General features: G+C 50.7%; 3 protein-coding genes across 3 annotated transcripts in view; 2 read left to right on the top strand and 1 right to left on the bottom strand.

Moving 5' to 3' along the window:
• CSUI_007760 (uncharacterized protein) overlaps positions 1–1,452 on the top strand; it is a 2,240-nt gene extending 788 nt beyond the window's left edge. The window contains exon 2 of the mRNA XM_068067904.1: positions 1–1,452. This exon is cut by the window's left edge and continues 1 nt beyond it. Coding sequence (XP_067920117.1) covers positions 1–42 — 42 coding nt within the window. The 3' untranslated portion in view covers positions 43–1,452.
• A 309-nt stretch (positions 1,453–1,761) lies between these two features.
• CSUI_007759 (sag-related sequence srs33) lies at positions 1,762–4,402 on the top strand. The gene is made up of 2 exons (XM_068067903.1): positions 1,762–1,808; positions 2,187–4,402. Exon 2 carries the CDS (start codon positions 2,714–2,716, stop codon positions 3,395–3,397), a length of 684 nt encoding a protein of 227 aa, XP_067920116.1. The 5' UTR covers positions 1,762–1,808; positions 2,187–2,713; the 3' UTR covers positions 3,398–4,402.
• Positions 4,403–5,707: 1,305 nt separating this feature from the next.
• CSUI_007758 (uncharacterized protein) lies at positions 5,708–11,781 on the bottom strand. The gene is made up of 2 exons (XM_068067902.1): positions 9,534–11,781; positions 5,708–8,749 (listed from the first exon to the last, which is right to left on the bottom strand). Exon 2 carries the CDS (start codon positions 8,449–8,451, stop codon positions 6,217–6,219), a length of 2,235 nt encoding a protein of 744 aa, XP_067920115.1. The 5' UTR covers positions 8,452–8,749; positions 9,534–11,781; the 3' UTR covers positions 5,708–6,216.
• Positions 11,782–12,287: the final 506 nt, after the last annotated feature.

Genomic DNA, 12,287 nt, shown 5'->3' with positions numbered 1-12,287 from the left:
CCGGCCGTGACTTTTCCTCTGGCTGTTGGTTGTGTTGAGTAGATGTAGTTTTTCGCCAGAGTGATAAGCCTGCCTGCCTTGTTTTTTGGTTTTTGTTTCGAGTTGCGTATGGAGCTCCTTGAATAGCGGAGTGAACCCGCGCATTCATGCAGGTTTTCGTCTTGGTGACTGAGTCCCAGAGGGGCTCGGAGTTCGGAGCTCATTCCGTTACTCGGGGATTCCGAGAAGTAACTAACCCGGCGCGCAAGTTTGGCGAGTCTGTACGGGCGACGGCCATCTTTGACACGTCAGACGTATGTGATTGTTATTTGCGCTTGCGCAGCCAACCCATTGATGGAAAGCAAGGAACTGGAGCGGCTCGACTTGACTCCATCTTTTGTGTGTGGGTATACACATTTGGTACATTACGGAGCTTCTCTCAGGTGCCAGTCTGTGGATGAGGAGGTATGGCCGGCCGCCTTCCTAGCGTCCACAACTTCTTACTGCCCGCAATCAATCAGCAGCTTCACTCTATCCCGGTGGAACCAGCGTCATGGAGCTACGCGACGTCACTGGCGACTTCGGTGCCAGCCAAAGAATGAAGAAATTACCAATCAAGTGTAGCAAATGTATAGAGCGGGGATCTATTCGTGTAAGGCAAGCGGGTTTATCTTTTCACCCGGTCTTGAAGGCACTTTAACCACCGTAATCTCACTTAAGATTTCTGAACGCAGAGACTTAGTTTCTTTGATCTCCGGACGGCTGGCATGTCTATTGCCGGAGAGCATCCTGGGTGGTGCTGACGTGCGCTCCCGCTGAGATCTCCTGGAGCGGAATGTCAGCTGTCCTCGGATCACTCGAGCTGTAACCTTGGAAGCGTTGCGTCAAGTGGCCACTGGGTATGCGACGGGAAGAAAGAAGGCAGAGTGGATTCTCCCAAGGAGAATGTTCTTTTGATGGTGGCAGCGTTGTCAAGGTCTCGGACTGATCATGCTAGAGCTGCGCTGAATAGCTGTTTGTTACTCAGCTACCAGACGTAATCACCAGAGCCTGAGCTGCGCAGCTGACCTAGCGAGTCAGACCTTGTCTCTTCGTGGCCATGAACTGACCGAACGGCTCAACGCCCGGTGTATGGAGGTAACACCCGATTCGAGGTGCTACACTCCATGCAGAACCTCAGTGCGTGCCTAGCAGGGAAACGAGGCTAGTCTGGCCCGGGGAGCCATTGTGTCTGATGGCAGCATAGGTAGATGTGAAGCGTCGCTAGCTAGGCCCACATCCCCTTAAGTCCAGGAGCAAAGGTGGTCTGGTTGGACGAACGGGAAGACTATCGGATTCTTTCTGACGTGGCAGCCCGCATCCAGCGTTGCTGGTTGGCACCGTCTCTTCGTCCGAGCGTGTCCAAATATCTGACTGTTGTAAACTCGTGTCATCGAGCTCTTCCACCCAGCCAAGCATGTACGCTACTGTGACACGAGCTTGAGAACGGAGTTGCGGTCTGCAGCTCCTTGGCTCTCTGGAGATGTCGGCTGAGGGTACCACGGCGTAGAACCCCTTTCTGGCTCATGCTGCTTAACTGTACAGGCGGAGCTTCGAGGTAAGAAGTCCAACGCTACGGCTCCTTCTTCGCTAGTGGCGGGACACTGGCTCCGATGCTGCCTGTCGGGCCGCGGATTGTCAACATGTCACTCGCCTGGCGTTTTGGCTCATCCGGCTACGAAGAGGACGGAACAGTTAGAAGCCGCCTCGGCCTCAACGTCTGCCTCGAAACGTCTCCAACTCCTGATTCTTTCAGGCCTGGTTGCTTACTCAATCTGAACCCACTCAAGGTACCTTAGCCCCAGGGATCTGCTGCCTAACATACATGGCTCCACCGCACTCTGTGCCGATCCAGCGGCGTGTAGGCTAGACGGGCAGACCGGGAAAAAAGTCTTTCCCCGCAGAATTCCTAATCAAGACAGCTTCCTGCAGGCAGAGTTTCACGAAGGCATGAGTCAGTATGGTCCTTGTCTCCTGTCCGATCGTGGCCCTGCTCCGCAATACTAAAAGCGTGGTCACCCTGCAGGACGGCTGGCTGACAACAGCCAACACGCTCCCGCCGGGGGCCAGGGCCCTCATCCTGAAAGGGAAATAGAGAACGTCGCTTATCTATTGGTGTTTCCTCTTCGATTTCTTTCTGCATGTAATGTGACTCGCTTTCGCCTTAGTCTTAGGAGGGCCTTGCCCGAGGGAAAATTCGATGCGCCGGGCCCTAACTTGCGGAAATCGGACCCCTCCATTTGTCCCCTTGCCGGCTTGCGTGCACAGTCACCGGGCAAATTCTCGTCCCCTCCCTCCGTTGCATTCGATGAAAGCTCAACAGGCTATGGAATGGGGAGAGCCTCCTCCGAATTCATGCTTCTTCTCTTCTCACGCTCTGATGCCGTTGCCCTCCTGCGCACAGTGTACCCTTTATTCTCAATGTCGTGTATATACTGCGGATGTTCATGAGAATTTTCAAGAAGTCGTGCTGAGGACATCGCCCGAGGAAAAGAGATAGCTTTGCTGAGGGGCGTTTTCTTCCTCCCCTGATCATTGGCATAGCGGATCCGGCTTGAAACGAAAGGGAAGCCAAGGCCCTTTGTCTCTGTCCGCGTTGGTCTCTTGTCTCCGTGTTTCCTTCCCCGTCGCCCTGTGTTTTTCTCCCCTTTCTCCAGTTGATCAGGGATTCCGTTGAAATCACCACAGAGCAAAGATGAGGGGGCATTCCGAGCGTAAACTGCATTCCCGGGTGGACGGTGGTTCTTGCGATCTTCGTTTTTCCTTTAGCAAATACTCTCTACTTCTCTTTTGTCTCTTCCTCTCTGTCATCGCGCAACACGGCGTCGCGGGAACAGCGGGGATCAATAGGAAGGTCTCGATTGAGAGCTGCGACCTCCGTACGCAGAAGCTTGTTATGACGGTGAATCCCGGAGACAAGCTCCAGATACGTTGCGCTGGGGCGGTAAGTCCCATACCAAGAAACATTGAGAAACAGTGTTGTCAAGATGCGTTTGCGAGATGTTCTCCGGATACCCTCAAAAACTATGAACAGACCTTCCCATCTGCCCCCGCAGGCTTTGTTTTTGCACAAGGTGACGGAATTAATCTACCTTGGAGTCTTAAGATTCCTGAGAATGCACAGGCTCCCTATCCCACCTTGAGCGTGGGGTGGTATGGAAGTGAGGTCCCGTCAAGTTCAACTCAGTCCGTAGCCAGGCCACAGACGACCCTTGTCCTTCGGGTAGAACCTCCCCTTGACGAGGAAATCATCGCTACTATTACCTCTACCATATCACGAAAGGCGGACGCTCATTTACTTTTTTCCTTCCTGACTAAAGAAGGAATCATTTTATCACTTGCCGCCCCTCTTCTTCTTTCTCTCAGCTTGTCCATATAAAACGGGAAAGCAACCATGAATACGTATTCTCCATCAGATAAGTTTTCGTTGTTTGAAGCATGACCTGTCTACTTCCATCATCTTCATCTGTTTGCAACATCTCTTAATTCGCTCATGCAATCAACCCAGCTTGTGTGTCTTGTAGATTTGTAAGTATCTTTGTCACCAGCAGCTTGCTTGAAACTATCACCCCGTAGATTCTTTGCACGTGGCTGGGCTTTATCACACATGTGCTTGCTTTCGCTTCTCCAATAGTATGGTAGTGCAGTGCATACACTCCATGCACCACCATGTTCCCCTTCGGAGTAACGTGGCGCATGCAGATAGCATGCGTGCGGTCCAAGGAGATACCCGCCATGCTGACCGACGGTATTTACAGAAGATCCTGTATTAACTATCGCGCTTTTTCTCTTTCTTTCATTTTTTTGACCAGGGGTCCAGTCATAGTCTCCGTCTTTAGAAGCGCGTTTGAACGCCCGATCTCGAGTTTTCTCGACTTATTTGTTTCGCCAGGACATCTCCGATCAGTGAGTGCATAACAGGGCTCGCTCGTGTTGGGTGTATGGACACCCCGTGCGTTTGGTCTCCAGCATTGCGTGTAGTTAAAGGATCCAGGGGGATTGAGATTTGAATGAGCAGCGGGTTAATCTGTCCTGGGGCTTGATCCGCCTATTGAAGTGGATGTATATCTTCTCCTTCTAGTGTATAGGCATCTGCTGTTGCACTGTGTATAGACATGGAGAGAGGGAGTTACAGAATGGCTCTGCACGCTTCTGACTATGGTAGAAAACGGGGCTGTGGTGCTTCATTTTCTGCTTAGGAACTTCGATTCCTATCGGGTGGAATGGATCATCTGCCGAGCTTCTCGCTCAGCATGGGTCTTCTGGAGATGGATTTGAACGGAAATCCACCATAGTGAATGGTCTAGAGAGGCCCGCCCTAGGGAGGCATTGGATGTGATCGAAATGCAGCCCAGGTTCCCTAGTGACAAACGCTGGCACTGGCGCGCTCATGTGAACCCGAGGGAGGGAGAGGCGTCACTGAAATGCAGTCACCAGGGGGAGGGGGGGGTCGCGGGCTGTAGGCGTAGAAAGAAAAGCACATGTACTCGATTCAGCCACGCAGCACTAGCTGCAGCATACGGAGTCTCTATATTGACCTGCGGTAAGGGAGTGGTCATGCAATGCAGGGAGAGTCCGATTCTGTTGCGGGGGAGAAAATCTAGTGATGGATGTCCTGCACCGGGAACGTTTTTGAAGAAGGGGCGAAGAGTGCTAGGGGTCCAGTAGTCCATCGGGAATGTTCGTTTCGTGTACACACACAACTTCGGGGAGTAGTTTTTATGCGCAGATGCAGTTTTTTTTTTCTTTGGTGAACAGAGTATGTACACAAGAAAAGACGCTGTGTACCTTGTCAAATGATTGATTCAGTCAAACCCCCGCCCTCCATGGCCATAGGAAATGGAGTGACAGGGCTCGGGCTCGCCATGGGAATTGGTCCCCTTTCCATCGTCATATTCAGCAGTCGCTGGCGCAAGTCGCAGTCGTAGACCACCTCAAAGTACTGCCGTATGATCAGCGGTAGACGTCTCCGGGACTGACAGTGGCGATAGGCTGTAGGTTTGACTCAGCAGGCAGGAGAGAGACAAGGTGAAGAGAAGGGAGATGAGATAATTTGCTACTGTGGAAGGTCCGTAGAAAAGAAACTGTCTATTAGGGCAGCTACCAGACACGAGTGGTTCTCTTCACCTAGTAACTACGACCCGATTGTACCATACAAATCGGTGTCTGTTCGCTAAGGAGTTCCTTTGGCCGTGTCCTTACAGATGTCGGAAAGCAGGACAGCTGATAGCATCTTGTCGTAGAGAGAGCGAGGTGCCTTTTTCTGCCTATATTTGTCGATCGCTAACCAGAAGTGTACGGACTCACAAGACATCTGTATTTGCTTGTGCAGCATTTCGACACAGGGTGTTTCGCCCGTCTCACATGGTCAGCATCAAGGCTCTGTTGTCCTTGGAAGAGAGGCACAGGGCACTCGGTGGGCGGTTACGTCCTCTTCTTCTCCTCTTCCATCGGGGTTGGCTCGTCAAGTATTCATGAAGCCATGCCTCCTTATAGATGAGAGATAAGGCTTAACTTACCACCGAATCAGAGTCACATCTAGAGAACACGTGACGGTTCAACAGCGGGCGACTCACCCTAAGCCGCTGACCAATCAAAAGGACGTGCCAGGCACGCGAGAATCAGTCATGAGGCAGGATGTAGTTGCCTCCAGCGTCAGCAAAGAAATCTTAAGAATTCGCAAATCAGAGGCGGATTCTGGGGGTCGTGAGAGAAGAAAGCCGGTATGCAGCACCGGCAGCAGTGCTCGTGAACTACGACAACAACGTGACACGAGAAGAACGGTCGTCACCCCTGTTCAGTATCTCTCTGGTTAGCCGGACTCGAGGAAAAGAACACCTGTTTCGCAGATCTTTGATAAATGAGGGAAACAAATGAATCCTTTCCTTTTTACAGATATACCAACTCAATCCTTTCTTTTTCACAAATATACCAACGGAATCCATTCCGCACAAAAATACCAGTGGAATCCATTCTTCACAAATATACCATTTTCGAGGACTCCGGAGAAATCAACATATCATGTAAAGATAACACCTTGCCTCAGCCACCGAAATACGACTGGGTTGTTCCAACATCTCATTGCATACGATGGCGTCTAGTCATACCTATATACAGCAGCTCTGCCGGAGCTTCCTTTTCACTTGCTTGACGACTTCTATCTCTATCTCTCTCATCTTGTTTTACCAGTACCCAGGCCTACGCCGAGGTGACCATCCGCTCTTCTGCCCCCTCCTCAAGTTCCTCGGCCACCCCGACCTCCTCGGTCTTTGTTATCTTCATCTCGAACTTCACCCGTCGTCTCTTCTCATCATCATGTGCGGAAGAAAACACATCTCTTCGTTTGACACTCCTACATGTCTGCGGCTGAGTCAGGACGGGGGACGGCAGAAGCAAAGGCCCACGGGTATGTAGCAGGTCATCCATCCATATAGTCGCTAATCGTAGTTCGCTTAAAGCTGCTTGGACCTCCACTGGGTCAACTCCAAAGACTTGGGAGCCTCGAGTTAGATCGCTATCCATGTCTTCTTCATGTCTGGCTGCCTTGCTGGTGTTCGCATCTTGAGAGCCCCCCCCCCTCATCACTGTCGTTTTCCTTGTCCAGAAAGGATTCTTCAGGCCTTTCAGAAACCTCTCCACATGCATATCAAAGGCCTCCAAGGCCTGCAGGAATCGTTCCCTACCTTTCTCTCCTGTTGGTGTTTTCACTCGGCTTCTCACTCTTCTTTCATTCATTTCGATTGCCTTGTCTGGATTTCTGAGTTCCTCATCGGCAGCATCGAAGGATCTCCCATGAGTCTCGTCCTTCCTGGCGGAGCTTTTCTTACTTAGATCTTCTGTAACGGGCTCGGGGTTGATGCAACGAATACCAGAGGCTGACGGACCGCAAGGGCTCGGGGTGGCTGTCTTTGTAGAAGTCCCATCACCCGGTTGGTGAGTGCCTTGATCTCTTCTGTCTGTATTGCTGAAAGCAGGAGGAGGAGGAGGAGGGGGAGAATAAGCAAGGGGGAGCCCGCAAGCAATTGCCGCACGAATGACACAGGCAGCTACGACGGCATTCGTATCTCTTTCTAGAATAAAAGGAGTCCGAAAGAGAAGTGACAGTTCCCTTAACGCCGCGGAGTGAAGTTGATCTTGAAGTTGAGCGAAGGCGACGCCGCTTGCTGGCCAGGATTCACAGCAGCAAGGATGAAAGTCGACAGGACAGAAAGCCTTTGATTTGAAGTCTTCGACCTCCCCTTCTTTGTCTGTTTGAACACCACCAGAGTCCGTCACTCCTCTTTTCTTTATCTCTTCTGTCCCTTGAGAAGACGCGCTACCAACAGATGGCGGCTCCGCCTTCGAAATCACCTTCGTATCGCCGCTGGTCTTAGGTGTACTGGGAGAACTGACTGTATGGTCTAGCCCCTTGGTCTCTTTTCCTTCCAAACCGATCCCTGGCTTCACCTCTTTTGTATCTACTTCCTCTCGACACTTCTTTTCATTTGCATCTTCTACGGCTTTCTTCGTCATACCTCCTGATCCATCAGAACTTCGAGCAACTTCTGTCGTGACTGCCCCAACTGACGATGATGATCCTTTCATAGCTCCCCGAGACTTTGATCGTGTGACACGTACAGACGGCGGAGACTCCGCGGTACCACTCGAATCGGTGCCACAGTCAGACGTTGAATTTCGTTTCTTCTGATTTGTTCCTTGGTGATCATTCTCCTTCTTCACACTCGACGTAGGCTCGCTGATCTTCCGGGTGTCTGTGTTCGTCTTCTTCTTCACCCCCTTTGTACCCTCTCCCACCGCCACCGGTCGGCTTCTCTCTGAGCCCTGTCCAGGTTGTTGTGCATCTGCTGAAGGGCTTGACTCGCGTGAACGCCGCTGAACTCGGCCACTCTCTTCTGTAGGACAACATGATGATCCAGTGCGGCTGGTCGAAGAGGAGGACGAGGAGGAGGAGGGAGACGAAGATGTCGGGGTATGATAAGGAGTTTTATGAGATGGAGAGGAATGATAACACAAGTCCGTGAGATGCCCATCTGAAGTCTGCTTAATAGAATGAGCGGATAATGACGATGACGATACAGGGGTAGCAGTAGTAGTAGTAGGGGTGGTAGGAGGAGTAGGGTGTATGCTTGGTGCATGAGAGCATCGGGTCAAGAAAGCTTTTAGTTGCAATCTTAAAGCCGAGAATGGTAGATCAAGAGGGCCTACATTGAAGCGTAGAGCTCGAAGAATCCCACTCTCATAGACTCGGATCTTATGACAAAGAATGCGAAAGCCTACTGCTGAATCCCCATGCATCCACCGGGAGGAAGATGCCAGGTCAGCCAGCCAGGCATCTGATAGCACCTGAGAAGCGATGGTAGAGTTTTGAGAAGGACAGGAAGATTTAGGCAATTCCTGTGAAGAGAGTCCTGCGACTGCAGCTTTCTGGGACATCGAAGTGGCAAGAGAAGAGGAAGAACAACTAGGAGAGGTAGGACAAGGTAGAGGTTCAGATTGACGAGGCTGTTCACTTTTACAAGGAGATTTCGCAGGTTGAGACAGATTATTCTCCTTCCCTCCTTGGACAGCACAAGCAACATTCCGACATACGCCTTTAAAACCGTCTCCATCTCTTATATCTCCACGCTCCAGTGCAATGAGAAGGTCGCGAACTTCTCGGAGCTCCTTGCCCTTCTGGTGAACCGATACACGGTATATCCCTCTGGCGAGATCAAACAGCTTGCGAGTGCACCTGATGGCATGCAGAAGGGATAATACATGGATTTCCGTCTCACATAACACAGAATTCACTGGCCCTGTCTAAGCTTCATGCATGCAACGCCCCCCTGAGATAGGACACATGCCCTCCCGACTAGATTTTTCTCCCACCGGAAACCCAAGCTTCGCGCCGGCGATCTAAATGAACGTGAAAAGACAACAGCCTGTATGCCAACGCAACACCTCTGACGACCAACACGGGAGATCTCTCCTCACGTGCGCGCCGTGACCTGCTGATTTGTCCTTCTAAAGAGATTTCTTAGGGTCGTCATGGCTACAGAGGAGCTCCATCGTATATGTCTTTCATACCTACATACAGCTCAAAGATACTTATATATACGACACACATAGAGACGACAGGTTGCGTTTGAATTTGCATGCATTCACATACGTATATGAATGTATGTATACGTATACGTGCATGCATGAAACTACGTGTATAAATAAATCAGCGGCTGGCGGCGTTACACTACTACACAAGTCGTAAGAGGTGACGGGCTGCATTTACATTCGCATGCATTCACGTATATATGTATATATATACATGTATATGCATATACTATGCATGACCTCTAAGCGACTTCGAAAGCTCCGAGTCGCGTCCGTTGGCATAGGAAGAGAAGGGAGACAGCCAGTTTGTGAATAAGATGGAAGAACATATGGGAGTTACTCGAAGAATCACATATGGCGTATATAAAAAAACAAGATACGTAGGGGAGAGCTGGGATGGTTTGAAGTGTAGAAGTCTCTTGACTTACCGTGTCACTTCGCTATCCTCTACGTACTTCCAGGCAAGAAGAAGACAAGCCGCCGCAGCGCATCTTCTTTCAAGACGGCGAAAGGAGAAAGAATCAAAGAAGATATGCAGATAGATACACCCCACGCAGATACACCGTAACGACAATCCCAGAGACCTGTAACCAAGCACGGGAGAGAAGCATCACCGCAGATGTTGTTTTGGTCACTGTCCTTGTAGCCTTTGGTCTTCAAATGAAGAGAAAACTCTTCCAAAGGATGGAGTAGGAAAAGGTAAGTCACCCCCAGAAACCCGGTGAGAATGCGACCAGCCCTGACGTCAAGTCCTAGCAGATGCCGGCCTTCACATATCGAGAGTCCAGCCCTCCTCCTAATCCCCCAACATCATATCCGATTTCCATCTGACTCTTCGTAAGCGACCTCGTTTCCACATGTGCATCTATCTATGTATATATATATAAACGTGTATACGTGGATATATAAACGTAGAGCCATGAATTGTGTGTCCCCAGGAGTACCTCCATCGGCGTGCCTATGCGGGAGTGCGCATAGACAAGCAATCTGAAGGGATCAAGGAGCTTCTCATTTTATGGCGTTCTACAAAGTTTTCTGCTACGAGAGATTTTCCTGCCTGGAGCAACTGTAGAAGAGCAGTCTGGAGACGTGCCGTTCTACAGCCTCAATAAGCCGCAGACAGATAGACGGAATGCGTAGAACCCACTGACAAGCAACCAAGCCCAAGCTCTCGAAGCTGAGAACGGTTGAATGAACGAGGGAATGCTGGCTACGCAGGCTGAAGTGATACAAAGACATTAGCGCGAGTAGGATGATGTTCATGCCTTGCTCAAGCTATCGAATGAAGACCTCAAGCTTACTGGCCTAGTATGACGAGGAAATTCGCCGCTCCTAGATGGAGCATTCGATCGGTTTCGATTTGCAACACACGGCGTGTAAGCTTGTATCGATAAACACTAGCAAGAAAACCTTTCCTCTTTCGTAGAAGAGCTAACGATGTCTCCCTCTGACGAAGAGAAGACGTCGCACCGGAAACAAGCCTCCGAAGGAAAGCGGGAAGATGCTCAGTGGTACTAGGAGGAATACCGCTGCGGGCGCTTCTGCTTGCGGGGTATGGAAGTGCTGCTGTAGGGGCACCAGGGCCTTGTCTAGAATCGGCGTCATCGCTCTTTGATACCATGTTGAATGGCCGAGAGAGGACAGAAAGATAGACACAAAGTAAAAGTCAAGAGAAGAACAAGAACGACGAGCGAGCTGCTGCAGTGCACTGCCCGTGAGAGTAGAGGTAGCATGTGATACGAGGCTATCTATGGCGCGGACGAGGCAGAGGGAGATCGATCTGAAGCGAAAGACAAGATGCTGAGAAATCTTCTTCGTGTCATCTTTCCGAAGTACAAAACAGGGGAGAAAGGGTAGGGGAGTGTCGAAGAGGCCTGACAAGACGGAAAAACCACACCGAGCGGGGGTGAAAACAAAGAGCAGCCTGAGAGTGACACTGCCAACGAGACGAAAAGAACGAGCAATCCTGAAGAGATGAAGGTCTGGAAACAGAACTGCTAAAGAAGCAAAACCAACCGAGAAGGCAGGCTGACACCCAAACAAGAAGAGAAGATCGATCCCACCCTGGAAGAGTAAGCGGGAGGAAGGCCCCAGTCGTCCAGTGTGAGAAGACTGTCGTGCCGAAGATATTCCCAGTCTCGCGAGGAAAGCTGAAAAACGCAGGCACGCATATGATGTCTGAACCCCTGTCAGCAACTGAAAAAGACGTCACATCAAAACAACGTGGAGAACAAGCACGTACGCGACGTATAAAGAAAAAGCGACACGCTAAAAGCTTCGTCTTCTCTCAGTGCAGCTTGACAAAGCGGAGTCGAGAGAAACGGGGAAACATGAGAACAGGAGACCGGGGAAGAAACGGTGAGTTGGCCAGACAGCGACTCGAAGTGATTCATGGCTCTGCAGATGCTGTGCTACGAAGCAATCACATGCATCGTGAAAAAAACTACTCCAACGTGTCATAGCGCTAATCCCAAATATAGGCTGTGGTATGCAGAAAGCTGACGGAATACGCCACTCAGAGGGAATTCACGGAAAAAGCCCCTCAGTGGCAAGTTCCGAAGAAATTCACCGCAATAACGACAAGGTTGGGAACAGAGAGGTCACCAGTGCGACCACGTGAGAATACGGCAGAAGGATGGACGGGCAGGTGAGACGTGAGCGTATACATCCCTAGGAGACATGAACCATGGAAAGTACCTTTACAGCTTTCCGTGGAAGGTGGCTCCGCTTTGAAAAAGTCCCTTGTGCCTAACAGTCTGCATGTCTACATGCGTGCATGCGTACCGTGTAGGTCCGACGTCCAAACAGGAGGTAACCAGGCTCTTTATAAACACCTGTTCTACCATGTCTGTTCACACGGGCTTCTTTCAAAAAGAACTACCGGCAGTTCACATGGATCTCCGAAAAACCTTAGCAGCGCAAGCTCCCAAGACCGTAACAGGGGAGCAAACTGTGCCAAGCTCAGCTGGACAGTCAGACCTTCGGAGTGAGACAGAAGGCCTTGTGTGTAAGAGTGGGATTCAAAAAGTTGCCGACGACAGTTCTGTCAATCGCTTCACTCCGGCCCACGTTAGCGGAGGCTGGCAGTAAAGATGATACAGCAGTTCGGGCCACAGTGGCGGGCTCGTTGACCGTGAGTGGCTCGCAGTCAAGACGACACAGTGTAAAGGCTGCCGCAAGAA

This window comes from Cystoisospora suis, assembly GCF_002600585.1.
Source record: "Cystoisospora suis strain Wien I chromosome Unknown contig_4176, whole genome shotgun sequence".
Lineage (NCBI taxonomy): Eukaryota > Apicomplexa > Conoidasida > Eucoccidiorida > Sarcocystidae > Cystoisospora > Cystoisospora suis.
Note: the sequence above shows the minus strand (reverse complement) of the source record. Positions and strands in the feature narration are given on the sequence as shown.